This window comes from Atractosteus spatula, chromosome 4, assembly GCF_055471065.1.
Source record: "Atractosteus spatula isolate fAtrSpa1 chromosome 4, fAtrSpa1.hap1, whole genome shotgun sequence".
NCBI lineage: Eukaryota > Metazoa > Chordata > Actinopteri > Semionotiformes > Lepisosteidae > Atractosteus > Atractosteus spatula.
In genome coordinates this window covers 42,610,006-42,632,046 of record NC_142709.1, presented here as the reverse complement: position 1 = coordinate 42,632,046, position 22,041 = coordinate 42,610,006, and the positions used below count along the sequence as shown (strand labels likewise).

The following is a 22,041-nucleotide window of genomic DNA, read 5'->3' as shown; positions in this document are numbered from 1 at the left end:
TAAAAATTAATTAAGCAATATGAAGCATCTCTTTTTACTTTTAAGTCCCTTAATTATCATTAAGCACAGCTTTCTCACCACTTACACTACTTTTTGATACCATCCTTAGACAAAGCAGAAACTTGTTGTACTTTCTAATGACATTACAAGTGGAAAGATTACAGATTTTAATCGTCTTTAATTTTGTTACGTTATACATTTTAGAAACGTTTCATCTATACAAACACCACAAAACTATTCTCGATTGTATTTCTGAATGTTATGTTACACTTAGTTCACTGTTTTAAATACATCTAATTAAGAAAGTTACTGTAGGTGCTAGCATAAACTGTTAGTAATCAATAATATTAAATTTAGCACTGTAATAAGTTGTTGCACTTTCCCCCGCATCTTGTAGAAATATATTTTCATTGTTCAAATATACATTAAATCTGACTATCATATAATAAGTTAAATACAAAACTAAAGAAAAAAACAGGGTAAAATATAATTCAAAATATTTTGCTAACAATTTTAACTGTTTATAAATAATAAAATGTATTAACTAAGGAGTAGGATGGCACAGTTGTTAGTATGCTTTTTGTTTTGTTTCTTTTTCATAAATACAACAGTAGTACCTGATGTCTCAGTGGCTTTCAAAATTAAATTATGCATGCAAACCTGTGAACTGGCCTGTGGCCTGTGATACTGGCCATGTAATACTCTGCATTGTGGAATAATAGTTTATTTTAAAGGATAGAGAAAGCACAGAAAATAAGCGGTTAGATTGATCAGATTAGTATGAAAAGCCATTTAGCAAAGAGGGAATGAGAGGAGTGACAAACTAGTATACTTTAGATCTTTTTTTTCTGAACCAAGGAAAATCTGATCATGTTTCTCTATAACAATAATAAAAAACTTTATTTTACATATCACCTTTAAAAGTGGCATCTCAAAGCAATACAGTAGATGTAAAACCAGTTAAAAGGACCACAGATTACGAAGTAAATACCCAGACAAACGCAAATGCGTTTTTAATAAAATGCTTTTATTCATTCTTTATCAGACTCACATTCCCGAATGTCCTCCGCCCCGGTCAAGAATCCTAGGAAGAACACGAAACAGCTTGTTAATAAAATTGTTGCAATTTTGTTCGGTCAGTTCTTTCTCCCAGAATTTGTAGATTGCATCGATCAGTTCTTGCTTTGTGCTGGGTTTAGCAGTTTTCTGAACATAGTCTTTCAGCGAATGCCAAACCATCTCTATCGGATTTAGATCTGGGGATTCGGCTGGAGTTTTCACCCAGTTCACTCCTTCTGCTACAAGCCTCGCCCTTGCTGCTGTGTGTTTCGGATCGTTGTCTTGAAAGAGACGGTGCCTTGATCCAAAGTGCTCCCTGATATATGGGGCGGCATGCTATTTCACCACGACTTCCTCTAAGAATTCACGATCCATAATTCCTTCGAAAATAAGAAGTGGTCCCTGGCCTCTTCTAGATATACCCCCCGAGACGTGAACCTTCAGTGTATGTTTGGGTTTTGGCTTGTCCACATATCTCCCCTTTTTACAAAATGACATTGTTGAAAACTGTTCTAGAGCCACTGTTGTTTCGTCGGTGAAAAGTACATCATGAAATGTCTCCCTCTGTTCAATCCATTGGAGCACTTGTTTGAGTCGTTCCTCCTTGCTTTTTACCCTTATCATGGGGCATGTGTTGGTTTTTTTGTATCTCCATCCAAGCCTTCTGTGCATTCTTCTTATCGATGTCTGACTAACGCTTGCACCGAGGTCAGCCCATAGCCGTCTTTGAACTTGCATCGCCGGTAGCTCATCATTTTCATCCGTCAGTCTGTCGATGGCTCGCACAATAGGACTTGGAAAAAAAAAGAGATTAACAGTTAGTTATAAAAATAATGTGCGTAGTTGTATTTACATGCAAGAAAAGTATTTTTAGAAAGTTATTTACCTTTGAATCGTCCTCAGTTTAGATTCTCTTTGCCTCCTCTCCCCTTTAGGAAGTCTGTCTGTATGTTTAACAATAGTGGGTACTGGCCTAACTCGGCCCTGCACCCATTGTTAGGTGTTAATGTGTTGTTGTTAAGTGTGAATTTGTACCCGTTTCCCTGAGGTCTGGCTTTTTTTCTGGAAAACCATAACTCTGGTCTTGTCCAGATTGACTGTCAGCGCCCAGGTCTGACAGTGCTGCTCCAGCAGTGCCAGGTTCTGCCGCAGCCCCTGTTCTGTGGGCGACAGCAGGACCAGGTCTTCTGCATAGAGCAGGAACTTGATTTCTGTAATTAATGCAGATCAGAAAATCAAGGAACAAAACAATTATTGCGCCCGGCTCCTCAATGGGATCGCTTTGACGTGCTAATGCGTTGGTTTAACAGTCCGGGTGTGGCAAGCCTCTAATGTCTCCCGACTTCGGCAAAAGGAACCTGCCTTTCATTGGAAGACAATGAACACATTCTAGCCGTACATGAGAATATAGCATAAATACACCAAGGGATTGGGTGAGTTCCCATCACAAAAAAAAAACTGCGAGTCTGCACTACAGTGACCATAGTACAGTATGGAGACCAAGACCTTTTACGGGAAGAGACGAGGTGCTTCTGCCGCCCCAGCTTGCAAAGAGCGAAGGGTAAGCAAATACAGCAGGCTTCATCTGAAATATGCGATTATAGCCCATATTAAAAGGTATTATTGCCATTTTGAATTATACATTCAATTATAAATATTTCTTCACAGCCTGTTCTTCAGGAAAACACCACACAGGCGAAACAATCTTCGAAATCTACCACCAGGACAGTAAAAAAGAAAGCAGTAAGACGGATAAAAAGAAAAGTTTATTTGGACGTCTGTTCCGCAACTGATGAATACTACTGTGTGACTTTATTTCTTACATGAATTATGTTATTTTGCCACAGGCTGTGGGTCTCTGCTCTCGGCCACTGGCCAGGGTGCCAACCTGAAGAAGCAGCACCTGTATGGAGAATTTTTCTCAGCAGCGGGAGCAGTACGACGCATTACTGGGGAGGATTGGGAGGTTAGAGACACTCCTGAAGATGCAGAAGAAGGAGACAGTATGTTCCGGCAGTCAAACAGTAGAGCAGCTGTCTCCCGATAAGTGCCTCTCCCCGCCGCGCAGGTTGCAATGCCTGGCGGAAGCTCTGCCCCCCACAGAGCACACACCGCCTCAGGACACTCCATCCCGGCCTCTCTGCTCACCACCGCGCAGGAATTGTCTGATGCTGTCCCCGCCGTCTATCTCCCCTCAGGAAGCACCATTAACAGAGCAGAATTCACAGACGCCAGTGGGACGAACAATTCTCCCAGATATCCAACTGTTGCCCATCACTCAAGAGAAAGAGGGGGGGTTGTACTTGCAGTGCATCGGTATAGATGGGAAAGCGAGAGCCGACTGCTACGCCGCCCTCATGTTTCGAAATCTTGTGACTTTTGAAATTTACTGGGAGTGGACCACATCTGTAGATTTCGATGGGTCCAGAGCCAAAAGTGCCTTGCCTTGCAATCTCAGAGAAACCATTAGTAGCATGGTGAACAAGAGATTCTCAACACTTACTTCGTGCGAATGGAAAATAATTCGTGATCGGATCAACAAAATGCTTCGAAGAAGGAGGCACTCTTTTCCTCTAGTCTAACAGTTTGTCCACAAGCAAAACATCCCTGTTAAACAAGAGGAATGTAAAAAAAAAACAATTACTTTTTGTCTATGAAAACCAGTGTGTGTGTCTCTCTCTCTCTGCTGGATGTGTCTCTCTCTCTCTGTTGAATGAATAAAAGCATTTTATTAAAAACGCATTTGCGTTTGTCTGGGTATTTACTTCGTAATCTGTGGTCCTTTTAACTGGTTTTACATCTACTGTATTGCTTTGAGATGCCACTTTTAAAGGTGATATGTAAAATAAAGTTTTTTATTATTGTTATAGAGAAACATGATCAGATTTTCCTTGGTTCAGAAAAAAAAAGATCTAAAGTATACTAGTTTGTCACTCCTCTCATTCCCTCTTTGCTAAATGGCTTTTCATACTAATCTGATCAATCTAACCGCTTATTTTCTGTGCTTTCTCTATCCTTTAAAATAAACTATTATTCCACAATGCAGAGTATTACATGGCCAGTATCACAGGCCACAGGCCAGTTCACAGGTTTGCATGCATAATTTAATTTTGAAAGCCACTGAGACATCAGGTACTACTGTTGTATTTATGAAAAAGAAACAAAATAAAAAGCATACTAACAACTGTGCCATCCTACTCCTTAGTTAATACATTTTATTATTTATAAACAGTTAACATTGTTAGCAAAATATTTTGAATTATATTTTACCCTGTTTTTTCTTTAGTTTTGTATTTAACTTATTATATGATAGTCAGATTTAATGTATATTTGAACAATGAAAATATATTTCTACAAGATGCGGGGGAAAGTGCAACAACTTATTACAGTGCTAAATTTAATATTATTGATTACTAATAGTTTATGCTAACACCTACAGTAACTTTCTTAATTAGATGTATTTAAAACAGTGAACTAAGTGTAACATAACATTCAGAAATACAATCGAGAATAGTTTTGTGGTGTTTGTATAGATGAAACGTTTCTAAAATGTATAACGTAACAAAATTAAAGACGATTAAAATCTGTAATCTTTCCACTTGTAATGTCATTAGAAAGTACAACAAGTTTCTGCTTTGTCTAAGGATGGTATCAAAAAGTAGTGTAAGTGGTGAGAAAGCTGTGCTTAATGATTATTAAGGGACTTAAAAGTAAAAAGAGATGCTTCATATTGCTTAATTAATTTTAAAAACTAAGTTATAGATGCAGACGCGATTGGTGCCATTAAGCGCTCCAGGCAGCACAACGTTCGTTCTGTACTGCTGAGCTCCGCGCCTCCTCCCTCTCTCGGTGCCGCGCCGGGTCTAAATATCTTAACATATGTATCTACAGTATATAGCAGGTAGTATCACTGTATTCCACTTTCTTTGTAAACACGGAAAAACAGATTCACAATGCAACGCTGTGTCACTGTGTAAAAAAAAACGGTTTGAACACCCTATATTGTAATGAGCTGCTGAGCTAAGAATAGGAGTTCCTGCTGTCAGAGGGGGTGGAAAGTGCCCGCGGTCATTTAATTAGTATTACAATTCACACTGATTCCCTTGCGAAGATATGGACCTAAGAATATACGTGTTCCTTATTCCTTATATTCCTCCATTAATATAAGTATCGAGTGGTATTAAATAAATACAGCTTTTTAGTATAGATTACACTTTTCTAAAATGTATTTAAAAAATAAAAACGATTACAATCTAATCTTTCCACATTTGATCCCAAAATCCCAAGAAAAATAAATCTAAAAGGGGAGAAAGCTATGCTGATAGTTTATTAAGATACGTAGAAGACAAAGATAACAATTTATGTTGTATTTGTTAATTAATAATGCCAATGTAAACATCATATTTACGATTTGTTGATAATAGAAATGTTAAGTTCTCTAAAGCTTTGTGATAGTTTACCCAGGCAGCAAAAGATCAGCTACACTGGGAAGATGCGACACCGAAGATATGATTAATAACCTTTAAAATCTGAAGGGAGATCTGAAGGGATTCTCCCCCCCCCCCCCACACACACACACGATAGAAGCAGGAAGCAGGAAGCAGAAGCAGGGACAGTTGTCAGAAGGAAAGAAGGTGACTATTCATTGTTATTAAAAATTACTTAAATTCAAACGTGTTGAGATATTTAGAAATATAAAAAGTCAATTAATTGTCCATAATACTGCTATTTTATTTTTTAAAAGAAATGTTTGTTAAAGGAAAAGTCACGGTGCCAACTGGCTTTGAACACACAACCTCTAGTTTACAAGTTGGGAACGTAGACCACAGTACCACCGGCAAGGTCGCATGAGGAGCGCTGAAACAGCCCTACACATACAGAATCAACAGACATTGTACAGCATGTACTACTGTGTTGTAGTATATGAATATAATTATATCGTTATTAATTTCTTCAGATACGCGATTCCATATTATATTAGCAGAAAAGCTTAAAACTACCACTTTTTATACACGTTATTTCACATGTTAGTTAAAGAGTTCGGTGCTTAAAATGTTTAGGGAGAAATGGAATACTGGTGTGTATTTTTTCTTTAATGTACAGATTCCTGGAATCTGACTGGCTGACACCCTTCTGAAGTGGTACCATAATCTCTGGTATACGGAAAAAAAGGCGTAGGTAAAAAAGCGTAGGTAAAAAAGCTTGGATTCTCATGTATCTGATACAAGTATCTTTTAATACAGTCTTTGCTGTGCTCTTGAGGATCCTTGTGATATTTTGATCTCTGGTTGAATGATAAGTGTCGCAGTTTAAATTATTTTCGTAGTTCGAAATTATGAAACGCTCTGTTAAAAGCAAGGGAGTTTTTATGTCTGTTACAGTAAAAGAAAATGAAGTAGGGCTTGGACAGATTCCAAGTGCTTGTACAAATGTGCTAAAGAAATGAGCAAAAAAAGTCATTTATTCCTTTATCGTATTGGCTAGCTAATGTCCTGTCCTCGTTAGTTAGATCAACGAAATACTGTGGTGTTTGTCAAAGAAAAAAATAAAAGTATTTTCGTTTAAAATGACGGTTAGAAAGAATGTTGACCAGCGTAATACTTTGAGTTTACAGCTGGTCAAAAGTCATTCATTATTAATACTATTAGTAATATCTTCGGTAAAGGCTTTGATGCATAAAATATTTCTGCATAATTAAAATATTTATGATAAAGGTAGGTTGTGTACTTTTGTCCAACTGAGCAATCTTGCTTTCATAAAATATACCAACTTTTTAATGACTGATGATTAACATGCTGTAATACACAGTTTAAATTTAAAAGCCCAAATGCTGTACATGAGAGGTTAAGCTTTATTGGCTCCTCCTGGCGGTTTTACAAGATGATTCCAGATACTTTCCGGCATGATGTCAAATGACGCGTTACACCACGTGATACTGCGTTTTCATGCGAAACGCCCACCACGGTGTACCACGAAATACTCCACGCGTTTTGAATGGCTGCATCTGTAGCTCCTTCAGGAACTTGTAGAAAAACTGTTTGGTTGGGTAGCTGCACTTCGGTAGCTGTATCATGTCTGTCATAGGTTATTATAATAGTTAACTGTGGTGTGCTGACCAGCCATTGCTTTCCCCCCTGCTCAACCTGGGGTTCGTTAACCTCACCTCTGCTCGTTACTGTGGCTTTGCACTTTTCAGTGGTAGCCACACAACCTCTGAGTTGTGTCCCTTAGGAATGGATTACTTGGGCACACCCAGTGGATGCCCTTAGTTGATATACACAGTTCCAGGTTTGGAACAAGGTACAAATTCGTATCATCCTCCTGGTAAGCTACGAGCGGTGGGGTGGTTAACTTCACATGCGTGTCCCTCCTCCAGAAGCCAACGTTTGATATAGACTTGAGTCTATAGATATCCTTGCTACTCACGATGGGAAGATTCAACATTAAACCTATTTCCTTGGCTTCGGGGTTGACATGTATGGGAATGGCACTGCCTAGACTGTATGCAAGATGTGCTTGCAATGGCTGCACCATCTCGGAAGTGGTGTCCTTAGTACTTCTTCTACTAAGAGAAGTGGAACCAAGTAGATTGGAATTTGTCCCATGGCTAGGCTAGTTACTGTGGCAATAAGCTCCCTGAGCAGATCCTGCATTAACATTCTGACCTGTTGCACATAAGCATAGTCCCACTGTATCACGTCGACAATCCTGCCCACGGTGTGGAGGGTGTTATTTAACACTGCTGCATGAAGATTTACTGCTACAATTGTGCCCTGTAAGGTTTTCCCTAGGCTTTCCAGCCGCTGCTGCTGTTGATACAGCCTGTCATAAATTTCTGGCATTTCCTTACGTAACCCAGACACCTGCCTTTTCAGGGTGGTCAGGGTGACAGTGTTAGCAGCAAACAGACCAGCTGAAAATAGCGAACCCACGGCAGAGGCTGCAGCAATCAGACCCCCCAAGAACCTTTTGGGGCGGCTGAGGCCTGTCATCTCTTCCTGAGTGACTGTTGCCTTCCTCAGCTGGCGGAGCATGTGTATAGTGTCTAGCTGGGCATGCCATACAGTATCCTTAGCCCACTGCCTACCATGATAGGACACCCTGCTGTTCATGTTGATGTGCTTCCGAAACACATCACTTGGGTCCAGCCGTACATACACTCGCTGAGTATATGTTCTGCAATTTGTTAATAACAATCCGGGAGCGTCCTGCAGGACTATGCCGGTAGGAGGACCGGGTTCCACAACTTCAAGGGGCTGTGTCGAGGTGATCCACAGTACTGTCAGGACCAGCCGTGGCAGTTTTAGGATTCCCATTCTGGAACACAGACGAGGCACATGGTACAGTTCCACAATAATTTTGAATATATTTTTCTAGCAGGACCTACACTACAGTACCTAACTACCTGCAGCTACAAAGGGGCACCTCCATTTTGATCGGGTTTGGATTTTAACCCTATTCTGTGTCCTCTGGTGCCATTTGAGGTGGGCGATACAACCGGAGGTGGTTGCGATGCACCCACCTGTAGACCAGAGATTGCCTTCCCTTTTCGATCTAAATTCAATAAGTTACCGGTGATACCTTATCAACAATCTCGTGGGGTCCTGTCCAACTGGGTAAGAACTTCCGGGCCACCCCCGTGGGTTTGACAAATTGGAAGTACAGGACCTTGTCTCCTACTTGGAGCTCCTGGTTAACTGCCTTTCAGTCATAGTATGCCTTCCTACCCTCTGCACTCCTTTCCAGATTGTTCTGAGCAAAAGCAAAGGTTGCCTGTAGATGTGCTCGCAGGTCTGACACATACTGATGGGCTGTAACGGCCCCCGTCGTGCTCAGGTCCTCCACCCCACAGAGACAGTGTAGGGGAAGAGTCATCTTCTGACCTGTCATCATCTCAAAAGGTGGGACCCCCGTAGAGCAATGGGGCATGGCTCGGATGGCCATCAAAACCAAGGGCAGTTTTTGCACCAGTCCCTACGGCTGGTGAAGACAAACTTTTTGAGCATACTAACCACCGTTTGGTTTGCCCTTTCTGCCTGGCCCGAGGATTGAGGGTGGTAGGAGATATGCAACTGGGCCTTGACCCCAAGCATATTCCACAGGGTTGCCATTACCGTAGCATGAAATGGGTTCCCCGATTCGAGTCCACGGTCAGGGGGAGTCCCCATCGACTGAACACATTGTTCACCAACAGCACTGCAGTTGTCTCTGCCATGTCGTTGGGTGCTGGGAGGCACTCAATCCATTTTGTGAATGCACACATAACAGTGAGGAAATATTTGTTTCCTCTGGATGACCTCACCAGTGGATCCACCCAATCCATTTGTAGATTGGACCAGGGGAATGTCATGTCCTTTTTCTGGAGTGGTGCACGGTGCAAGGACCGTGACGGTTGGAACTGGCTACACATCAGACACCCCTTTACATACGCGGTCCTTTCACCTTCCTCCCGTAAACCATCATTCCAGCCTTGGTCGTGAGCTTGTCACTGGCCAGGAACAACTCTTTGTTCTTTACCTCCTTGCCCCGGGCATTTTTCATGCCGTTACTTTTTCATGCGAATACGGAAGATGGGACATGGTGTCGGGCGTAGTTCGAATCACTACAGATGACAAACTGTTTAAGGCCATGTGTCAGGGCCTGCTGGAGGGTGATCAGCACCACAGCTACTTCCGCATACTGACTAGTCTTTGGTCCTAGCTTATAGCGGGTCGGCTTACAGGGAGTATTGTCTTGCCAGACTACTCCTACCTCTGCTAGCACCTGCTGTTTGTGGCGAAAAGAGCAATCGTCAACATAAGCCATGGATAAGCCTGGCTCACGTTTTCATCGTAGTACGGATGATTGTTCGGTAGCTCAGCAACGGGAATAGTTTCTGGAGCTTCCATGTCAGTGTCACAGCCATGACACACCTGACCCAAAGCCAGTCCCTGTCCCAGGTACATTTTCTTGCTCTGTGCATAACTTACCTCTATCTCTTGCCTTGTAGGGCCATCATCCATGCCACAATCCTGCTATTTGACACCCTGCCCGCTTTCAGTTTCTGGCTGTGCAGGAACATCACAGGTTGGTGGCAGGTTTCAATGATGATCTTTTGTCCCCCAACATAACTACGGAAATCTTCTACAGACCAGACCATAGACAACAGGGCCTTCTTGCAGTCTAAGAACTTTTGCTCCACTGGGCTCAGGGCTCAACTGGCATACGCCACCACCCTTCGCTCTTGGTCATATTGCTGACTCAGAGCAGCCCCAAGGCAGTGCACTGAGAACCCTGCTTCAAGGTAGAAGACCTTATTTTTGTCAGGGTAGGCCAAGCACGGCGCACTACTGAGTCTGCGCTTCAGCTCCATTACCGCCTGTTTTTGGGAGGGCCCCCACTCAAATGGCACGTCTTTTTGCAACAGCCTTTGGAGGGGCCTTGCTATTTCAGTGCAGTCCTCAATGAACTGCCGGGAATAATTACACATTCCCAGAAAGCTGCGCAGTTCAGACAGGTTAGTGAGTGATTTTATATTCTGGATAGCTTGGACTCTGCTGGACTGTGCCTGTATGCCTTGGGCTCCAACCAATAGTCCCACGTACTCCACTTGGGTCCTACACCACTGTCCCTTGGCCAGGGACAGTTTGGCCCCTGCATGGGAGAGCTGGGTCAACACATGCCTGATCTCTGCCATGTGTTCTTCCCAGGTCTGACTCAGCATCAGAATATAGTCCACATAGTCCAGGTTGCCCCGGGCAGCTGCATCACTCATGGCTTTGTGCAGAAATATATTAAACTCCGCTGGGGAGTTGGAGTACCCAAAGGGGCATCAATTCCAGGTGAACTGCCTGTTGGTTCTACCTTAAGGGTCCAGAACCCATCGACTGTGGTGAAATATTTCACTGTTGTCACTTTGGCTAACTCCTGATCTAGGTAGATCATTGGCCATAGTGACAAAGGAACCTGTATATTTAGCTGCCGGTAGGCAATGGTCAGACACCACTTACCATTGGGTTTCAGCACCGGCCACAGTGGGGAGTTATAAGTGGAGTTACACTCCCTTATGATCTGACGCTCTAGTAGAGCATCCAACGTCTGATTTATGGATTTGTATGCCGTGAGGGGAATGCGATACTTCCTGACATAGGTTGGGCAGGTGCCGGGGGCAGTGGGAATGCGCACTGTGTGCAAATCCGTCACCCCGCAGTCATAGGCATCCTGTGCAAACACTTCCTGGAAATCCTGGAAGATCTTACGCAGCTGCTGACGCTACTTTCCATCTCCAGGGCATCTGCTTTACCAACCTGTTCCTGCATCTGCTCTTGACGGCATGGCGGTGTCCCGGGTCGCACCCTCGGCTAGGTGGTCCGTTGGAACACCTGCGTGTACTGTGTACACAACCATCTCATCCTTATCGCTAAGGTCCACCCTGCACACCTCCTGGTTGCGGAATCCCTCTATTGGCATAATTAGAATCATCTGCCGGGGTTAGGTGTAGTACACCTGCTCGGTTCCCCTCTCCCTGGCCAAGGGACCAGGGAGCTGTCCCAGCACTGGGATGGCCAGTTCAAAATCATAGAACCCATTATCAATTACCAGTCCCATGTCAGTGCGAGCAGGGATTCTGACATCCCGTTTTGCTATGTTCTGCACTAACAGGCAGGTGGCTCGGCCATTCTGCTCCAGTCTGGGGGTACCACAGACTGCTAGGTTCAGTCTGATAAGCTGAGCTGATGGTTGAAAGAAAACCATCTCGGCGTCCATTCTCTGTCCCTTCTTTAGGACTAGGCGTACCGGAAATCCTGCTGTCGACACAAGAACGATCAGGTCCAACTCATTTACTACCTGGCAGGCCTGAGGAATCGTCTGACCTGACCGAATGTTCTCGGGGTTGCCGCTTAGAGAGTGGGATCTGGGTTCACCCGCGTCCACAGCACACTGTTGACTGTGTCCAGCTGGGACCCCAGTCGAACCAACAGGTCTGCACCATGCCACGGAAATATACTTATCAAGGAAGCCACGAGAGAGAGTTCTCACCTGAGTAAGGTCTTTATTTCAATATTGCAATATTGGGAGCCCTGCTGTCACTCTGCAGAGTGCGTCAGAGACTCAACTTGCTACAGGCAGTACAGGCTTTTTATAAAGATGTTGTATGCAGTGGAAAAATACAGTGCTTAGTCCCAATCTAATACTTCCCCTTTCCTTAGGACCAGTAAGATTACAACATAGAAACAAAAGAAGAAGCACCAATACATACTGTGCAAAGTTTAGCAATTGCACTCGGCTAATTTGGTAATCTAGACAGTTATGTCTTTTTCTTGACAAACTGTCTTCTGACAACCTGCACGCAGCACAGCAGTTACATCATTGTCATATATTTCTCTAAAGCTCTTTAACATTTTAAGAATCAATTTACCCATTAGATTTCCATTTAAATTGCCTCCTTTTTATTCTTAAAATGTTTAAAAGCTAGATCCTTCATATGGATTCCCAGGAGGTTCCCATGCTTCGGATTCTTGTGTTCTTAACAAAATATACTGATGCGTAAACATATTCATTACCATATTGCAAAGCACTGGAATAATACGTCATACAGCAACATAATAACAGAAAGACAAGTGACTCTAACCAGGAGAAGAAAGCGGGTGTATCTTTGATGCCTCTCTCCTTATTCACTCATTAGTTCTTACAGTACAGGTAAATCCCTGTGGGCTGGAGCCCAGCATAATCTTAGGGGGATAGGTCAACAGCTGGGTAATAACTCTTAGAAAAATCTACACATTGTCCCCCTGCCTCATCTGTGCCGTTTTGCAGAACAATTCTAGCTGAAGTTGAAAAATTTCTCTTTGTTCCATTCCTGCAAAACATCTTATTATGAACAAACAAACCACAATAATCATTTGCATCTAGGGGAATCACTCCCAAGGGTAACCCCCCTTAAAACTTTATTGTTCAACCAATCAGTTTCTGCCACTAGATAAGAGATGTAGAAACCTTTCCTATGAAATCATTTTTTGACCTTCATGATCCCTTCAGGGCGTACAATTAGCACAGAAGCAGCAGCTTTAGTCCACATGTTTTTCAAGCAGGATATTAACAATATGATCATAACAAATAATACCAGACACACAAATATGTATTGAACCAGAGACCCTCTCCATGTTCCTAGCACAGACTGTAGCCACGCACCAACGCCCCAATCATCTGGATGACATATTTTTTTCTTCATCATAGATATGCTGTGCTAAGTCATTAATGTGCTCAGAATTGTCTAGAATACAAGTACTGCTTAGTCTTCACTCACCTAAACAGCTGTCTATCACCCTAAGAGAGGATGGCCTAGAACTGTGATTATAGCGGGGAGCATACAGTTAGTTCCATTCTAATACATTTGATATTAATTTCTAATACATTTGAGTTACACTCAGACTAAAAGCAGAACTTAATTTACCCATGCCAATAAACCTAAATAATCACCTCTATCAAAGCATCTTTTATAGCATCTTTTATAGCAATACAGCAATACAAACTCAACATGAGCTCTGATTATTATTTGTGGCTGATTGATAAAGTATTGATTCCATATCCCCATTTATCAAAGTAAAACTCCTTACACTTAACAGGCACACTGTCGGCCCCCCTCAGGAAGGTCGACAATCACAGGAACAGTAACAACATAATAATTAATGTTCACTCCATTAAGATCAGATCCAGCGATCTCATCCTGTCACTCAGATGGCAGAGTTGGTAGTCAGTTGCACTTCATATGGTCCCTCCCCAGCGGGATTGCAACATCTGGCAGGGTATTTCTTCCTCACCCACACCCACTAGCCAGGTATCAGGTTGCGTCTTCTCTCTACTGGAGGTCTCCAAGTGTCCAGCACGTGTTCACCAGCCCCATGCACCACTTCAATTAACAACCTACAATACTACAATAGAGAATGAGATAGCAAATTCAATGATCCATTAGCCAGATTTGGCCCTCTAGGAAGTTTCGTTGGTTGGCCCGTGATGATATCAAACAGACTCTGTTACACAGTTCTGTTTGATCCAGCCTGCAGGCTACACAGGACAGCAGGCAGAAAATCTACCCATGGTGTTCCTTCAGTCTGATGTTTAGTCGATCTTTCAGAGTTCTGTTCCTTCGTTCCACTGTTCCAGCAAACTGAGGGTGATCTCAGTCCATCTCACGCCAAACAATGCATCCACATTCTGACACACTTTCCCTGTGAAGTGTGTCCCTTGATCATAATACAAGCGGCAGGGCAGTGCCCACCAAGGGCTTATCTCTGTCATCAAGTGTTTGGCAAACACAGAGGCAGTGGCAGCAACCCACTGGGAAAACAGATTATAAGATCCCAGGTTTCCCTTTACAATTGTCAATTTTTCCAGTGCATGAAAGGTTCCTCAGGAGCAGGCCTTTTGAGCTGTTGCACCCGCACCTGAACTGTAGTTGAGTTCCTTTGATAAGCATCACATCGAGATACCACAGACTGTAAGTGGCTACTGCTTCAAACCCGGTCCCCACCCAGTTTTGGGTAACCGACACACCATTTGACTCACACCCGGGTGTCCGACAGAGTGCATTTGTTGGGCTACAAAGGGCATTAGGCTGTGAGGGTATGCAGGGCATCCAGTGTGCTGGCAGCACCACATCCAAACGTCATGCAGCCCCACATTCTTTTCTAACCATGTTCATTTCTCTGCTTTAGAGGCCTCAGCCTGAATGTCCTGTAGCTGTCCGCTTTTCACCAACAAAGGTCTCAGACTCCTGCTCTACCAGGACTGCTAACCTGACAGCTGCATCTGCAAAGTTGTTCCCTCGAATTACTGGAAACATTTCTTTATTGTTTCCAGACTGACTACTTCAGTCAGTAGCTGCACAGCTTCAAACAATTCAGAGACAAACCCAGCATTCTTAACTGGAGTCCCTGCCGTGTTGAGGAAACCCTATTCCTCCACAGCCATCCAAAATTGTGGCATACACCAAATGTATATATAGAGCCTAAATAAATTGCTACAATTTTCCATTCAGCATATTATATAGTTTCAATTAAATCTTTTCATTCGGTCAACTGGTTCTACACCAGATTATTCACAGTTTATACAGCCAGGCAGGTGGCCTGCACAACACATAAACATGGCCCCTTGGCCACCGCATCGAGGGGTCCTGAATAATAACCCACCAGACGATGCCTACCTCCATGCTCCTGCACCAGCACAGCAGCTCACAACCCATTTCTTTCACTTACATACAGATTACATACAGATGATCTGTCTGAGGGAATCCTGTCCAGGGCCAGTGCCTGCAAGAAAGCTTGTTTCAAAACATTAAAAACGGTTTCTGCTGCAGGGGTCAAGGCAATTTTGTCTTTAGACTGCACTACCCCCTTAAGCCAATACGTCACCAGGCAAGCTCGTTCTGAGAAGGAATTTACCCTGGCTTTATCATGTAGTTGGTTCTATTCCCTTTTTTCCATCTAAAGATCTAATACTTGGAGTAGCCCGGCCTTATGGATTCCCTCATTAGGTAAAACAATCACAATTTCACATAACTCTATTGAGATAGTTCACATAAATGCTATTTCATACAGTAATTCCTTATAAATGCTGCTGGGCACCCCAGCCCAATAGGTCTGGGGTGTCCCCCACCCACATCAGTAGTTGAAACTGTACATCTTTTCCCAAGCATACTGTGACAGCTTATATTTACTTTAAACACAACCCTTGCCTCCCTACTCCTGTAGCCTCCTGTCACCCGATAGAAAACTTTATATCACATCTTTATGCTGTTTTATTCTAAAAACAGGACAGCTGTCCTCCTGTGTCCCCCAGTTACTGCACACTGTAAGATTATTTCCACTTTTATTTAAATCCTGAGATAAATTTAGGAAGGCTACAAAGGGGCTTACTAGATAAAATCTGTTATTTTACGTTACAGCTTCTGACATGTTCTTTAAATGTGAAATAAACCCTCTTTCTTACAATTTCTCCAAAAAAGGCCATTGTTTTTTTTTTCAGTAACTGCACACCAGCTTATTAGTAGTTTTATCTTTGGGGTTTTGTCCCCCAGAGCTAGTTAACACACCCCCCATCTGGATATGCCCAATCAGGAGATTTATCCCAGTCCTCATTATTTTCTTGAAGGGGTCTTATATCTCGGTATAATATTAAAGTTGCACTATTATTGCAACAGACTGGCGGCTCCTCTTTCTCCTCCTTGGGAGTCTTTTTACCTCCCATTTGCAGCGCTCACACCTCTGCATACATGCTTCGCGAGTTATTAAATCAAATCTGTCTCTGCTCTCCGTAATATCAGGAAAGCATAGTTGTACATTCTTAGCAACATCAGGTATTAACCCACTCATGTAAATTTGTTTTTTTACTGTGTAAGTATCTTCATTTACTTCCTTTTCATCGGCTAATCCCGAGTATACTATCCATAAAGTTATAAACCTTTCTGTAAAATATGAAACATCCTCACTTTCCTTTGCTGACATGCTGTTACTTTTCTCCAATCAGTTTTAGGTGGGTAATGCTCTTTCAAAAATCTCCACTCTAATTCCAACCCTTCTCCCAGATTCTCTCTTAAGGTGTTCTATCTCTTCTTTTGCCTTTTCTTTTTCTGCATACAGATGCAGCCAGTCAAAATGAGCAGGCGATACTGCATTATTTTGCGATGCACTTGACACAGCCTATCGCAAGTTACCGTAAATTCTTGCATAATACCTCATAATACCACGTGGTACCGCAAGTAAAATAATAGTATCTGGAATTTCCGCAAGGTGGAGCTAATAAAGCTCAACCTCTCATGTTTGACCTGTTGCCATCAAAGTCTTTAACGAAGATATTACTAATAGTATTAATAATGAATGACCTTGGACAAGCTGTAAACTCAAAGTATTGCCCTGGTCCACATTCTTTTTTTCACTGACCGTCTTTGTAAAAGTAACACCACAGCATTTCGCAATCACAAGTATTGAATATTTATATGGAATTTTACCACTGAAGGGAAATCTTAGTAGCTGAGCATAAAAAGACATAACGCGTGTGAAGCCCATAAACGATATTAATTTTGGAACATAAACATACAGTATATGGCTGGTCTCGATACTTTAAAGAAAACATACACACCAGTATTCCATTTCTCCCTAAACATTTTAAGCATCGAAGTCTTTAACTAACGTGATACCAGAGTCAACAAGCATACTTTTAGAGTTTGAATAAAAGGGAATATAATATGGAATCACGTATCTAAAGCAATTAATAACAATATAATTATATTAATGTACCGCAACACAAGAATAGTACACGCTGTACAATGTCTGTTGATACTGTTTCTGTAGGGCTTTTTCAACACTCATCATGTGACCTTGCCAGTGGCGCTGTGGGCTAGGTTCCCAACTTATACATCACACGTTGGGTGTTTGAATCCAGCTGGAACCATGACTTTTTTTTAACAAACATTTCTTTGAAAAAATAAAATAGGGTTAGTGTTAGGGTTACTGTCAAACTTTAAATCAACAATTGATTTAAGGACGATCTGTCAAAGTGCAATGAAATGCAATATTGTTGTTGTTGTTGTTATTGTTATTTTTATCCTGTAAAGCGTTTTGAGAAGCCACCTTTAAAGGCGCTATATAAAAGCGCTGATTCTTATGGAATGTGTTTTCTTTCTTCTTTTTTTCAGCATGGAATAAACCCATTACTTGATTCTTATGGATGCCCGATTCCGCCGGGGATTCAAAAAAAAAAAACATGGAATCACTTTTTTTAAATTGCAACCCATAAATAAAGCTGATACTGTTTAGACTTTTAATTATTTTAAACTGTATTACAGCAGCACAATACACAATGTAACATAAATTGCTATCTTTGTCTTCTGCGTAATAATGTTCACCTCTCTGTCCAGCAAATTAACAATAGTAATAATAATGAACTTTATTGTGTATAGCGCCTTTAAAGGTGGCTCCTCAAAGCGCTTTACAGGATAAAAACAATAACAACAGTACTGTTAGGCTGGGCAGACGATTTTTAATTTTTTAAAAAAAGAAATAAAAAATGAGATATAATGATATGTTCCGGCTTAGACGTTAACGAAGAGCATAACGAAGGTCATAAAGGTCAAAACGATATTAATTTTGGAACAACAGTATGTAAACTGTATGTTGCTGTTATGGGTATTTTAAAGAAAAAATACTGTAAAATCCTGGGTTCGGTAAAATGTTTCAGGCATTCATGTGAAGGACAACAGAGCTTTCACTGGCCGATTATCAAACTTTATTGATAAAACAAAAACAAAAACTATCCGACCAATCCAGAAAAAGAAAAAAAGAATCAAGAATAACGGACACAGCGCGAGCCTGCATACTCTCCTCAACCCTCCACAACACTTTTCCCTGGGTCAGAGATTAAATAAATCTTCACTCGCACCAAACAAATTAACACACACTGAACACTGAACATGTTAACCTGAGCCCAAAAGCCAAACATATTGATGTGCATTCGCCTGGCACAGCGCTGTTTTCATCACTCTCTGCGGGAGTGCTGGCTGTGAAGAATTAAACCAGTTTCACAGGTATTTTCAAAGTAGAAGGGGGCAAGATTTCCAGCGAAAGACACCCCCCCCTCCAAAACCCAGTAAGTACAGTACTTACTTATGGTAGTACTTCTCGCGTTAAGAAAGCTAGGTGTTAGCATAAATTATTAGTAATCAACAACATTAAATTTAGCACTGTAATAAATTGTGCTAATAATAAATTCTATTCTACTCTGAGAATGTAGGGGGAGGAAGAATGCCCATGTTCTTTTCACTTACTGCAATATTATGGACACTAAATTGACTTTTTTTTAAAAAAAACTTTTTTTTGACAGCTGGTACAGCACCCCACCATGCCCATGCGTCAGCATTATATTCTCATGTACGGGTAGAATATGTTCATTGTCTTCCAATGAAAGACGGGTTCCTTTCGCCCTAGTCGGGAGACCTTAGAAGCTTGCCACGCCCGGACTGTTACACTAACGCATAAGCATGTTAAAGCGATTCCATTGAGGAGCCGGACGCGATAATTGATAAAAGCCATTTGGCTGCAGCGAATGTGAATTCTGTCTGGCATTGCCAGATTGTGAAAAAATAAAAATATTTAAATCAGGATGGGGGGTAAGGGAGTCGTCTCTATGACACTCTCCCTTATAAACAAAATAAAAACTAAAAATAAGATACAATCTACAGACATTCACAACATAGACATATCTTAAAACATTTACATATATTGTTAAATTATTACTTTAAATATATACTTTAAGTTACTGAAACAGCCAGTTAATAAAATTGTTGCAATTTTGTTCTCGTTTGGAGATGGGGATATTCTGACAACAATTGATTTAAAGACAGTCTGTCAAAGTGTAATGCACTCTGCTCTCGGTCGCTGGCAAGGGTGCCAACTTGTAGAAGCAGCACCTGTATGGAGACTTTTCGGCAGCAGTGGGAGCAGTACGACGCATTACAGGGGAGGATTTGGAGGTTAGAGACACTCCTGAAGATGCAGAAGCCGGAGACAGTGTGTTCCGGCAGTCAAACGCTTGAGCAGCTGTCTCCCGATGAGTGCCTCCCCCCACCGCGCAGGTTGCAATGCCTGGCGGAAACTCTGCCCCCCACAGAGCACACACTGCCTCAGGACACTCCATCCCTGCTTCTCTGCTCACCACCGCCCAGGACCTGGTTGATGCTGTCCCCGCTGTCTATCTCCCCTCAGGAAGCACCGTTTACACAGCGGAATTCACAGACGTCAGTGGAACAAACAATTCTCCCAGATATCCAACTGTTGCCCACCACTCAAGAGAAGGAGGGGGGGTTGTACTTGCAGTGCATCGGTATAGATGGGAAAGCCAGAGCCGACCGCTTATCATTTGGGGTGCTTATCATTCTCAGTGCATAACAAGGAAGATTAATAAACATAAACATAATCTCATGGTTAAATAGTCAAGTCTAGCCATGTGTGAGTCTAGTCTCACAGAGCTTCAACAGCAGATGACAACTTGTGAGTTCGATTAAGAATGAATAAAAGCATTTCATTAATAACGCGTTTGCGTTTGTCTGGGTGCTGAAAAAGTAAAAAACAATTACTTTTTGACAATGAAGAACTGTGTGTGTGTCTCTCTCTCTGCTGGCGTTTGTAATCGTTTTTATTTTTAAATACATTTTAGCAAAGTAATGTACCATAAAAGTATTGTGAGACATATTTGAGTTAACATGTTCAGTGTTTAGTGTGTGGTAATTTGTTTGGTGCGAGTGAAGTTTTATTTAATCTCTGACCCAGGGAAAAGTGTGGTGTGGACGGCTGAGGAGAGAATGCAGGCTTGCGCTGTGTCCGTTATTCTTGATTCTTTTTTTCTTTTTCTGGTTTGGTCGGATAGTTTTTGTTTTTGTTTTATCAATAAAGTTTGATAATCTGCCAGTGAAAGCTCTGTTGTCCTTCACATGAATGCCTGAAACATTTTACCGAACCCAGGATTTTACAGTATTTTGTCTTTAAAATACCCATAACAGCAACATACAGTTTACATAATGATGTCCCAAAATGAATATCGTTTATGACCTTTATGACCTTCGTTATGCTCCTCTGCGTTTTATGCTTAGCTACTAAAATTTCCCTTTAGTGGTAAAATTCCATATAAATATTCAATACTAAGAGGATTAAAATGTGCACAGTAAAGAGATTAGATGATTAAATCGTTTCACTACCGACCAATACACCACATTATCTTCCATGTCGCATTAACATTGGAATGTTTTTTTTACAAGTGTCAAAAGAAGCGATACACAACCTGTCTCTTCTATAACTCTTCAGTTTACAGAGAAATTCCGCCAGAGCCTCACAACATTGTCCAATAATACTCTTCTCGTGTCTAATTTTTAGTTAAGCAGGATTTGAGCTACAGACCATAACAGACCAAAATACAGAATCCACCTGCGATTCGGGTGTTAACAAAACGTGTTTACAAAGAAAGTGAAATACAGTTATACTACCAGCTATATAGATACATAGATTTAGAAATTTAGATCCTTAAATTAATATCATGATTAATTTATTTAGATACGTGCTTACATATTCTTGATTATAAAACAGATAATTCCGGTCCTGGAATCTGACAGGCTGACACCCTTCTGAAACGGTACCATAATCTCTGGTATACGGACGCCCCTGAAATTTGACTTGTTACTGTGTGATAAATTTTAAAGACGTAGATAATAAAGCTTGGATTCTCATGTATCTGGTACAAGTATCTTTTAAAACAGTCTTTGTTGTGCTCTTGAGGATCCTTGTGATATTTTGAGCTCTGGTTGCATGATAAGTGTTGCAGTTTAAATCATTTTCGTTGTTAGAAATTATGAAACGCTCTGTTAAAAGCAAGGGAGTTTTTATGTCTATTATACTAAAAGAAAATATCAGACGAACTAGGGATTGGACAGTTTTTCAGTGCTTGTACAATCGATGGAAATGTTCAAATAAATGTGCTAAAGAAATAAACAAAAAAAGTAATTTATTCCTTTATCATATTGGCTAGCTAATGTCCCGTCCTTGTTAGATCAACGAAATGCTGTGTTGTTACTTTTTGTCGATGAAAAAATAAAGTCTTTTCATTTAAAATGACGGTTACAAATAATGTGGACCAGCGTAATACTTTGAGTTTACAGCTTGTCCAAGGTCATTCATTATTAATAATATGAGTAATATCTTCGGTAAAGGCTTTGATGCATACAATATTTCTGCAAAATTAAAATATTTATGATAAAGGTAGGTTGTGTACTTTTGCACAACTGAGCAATCTTGCTTTCAGTAAATATACCAACTTTTTAATGACTGATGATTAACATGCTGTAATACACAGTTTAAATTTAAAAGCTCAAATGCTGTACATGAGAGGTTAAGCTTTATTGGCTCCTCCTGGTGGTTTTACAAGGTGATTCCGGATACTTTCCATATGACGTCAAATGAC

At 41.4% G+C, this 22,041-nt stretch overlaps 1 protein-coding gene across 1 annotated transcript in view; it reads left to right on the top strand.

Moving 5' to 3' along the window:
- LOC148836341 (uncharacterized) overlaps positions 1 to 20,222 on the top strand; it is a 55,396-nt gene extending 35,174 nt beyond the window's left edge. Inside the window, exon 3 of the mRNA XM_088914133.1 lies at positions 19,432 to 20,222. Coding sequence (XP_088770259.1) covers positions 19,432 to 19,979 — 548 coding nt within the window. The 3' untranslated portion in view covers positions 19,980 to 20,222. The remainder of the gene's footprint in view (positions 1 to 19,431) is intronic.
- The last annotated feature ends 1,819 nt before the right edge of the window (positions 20,223 to 22,041 follow it).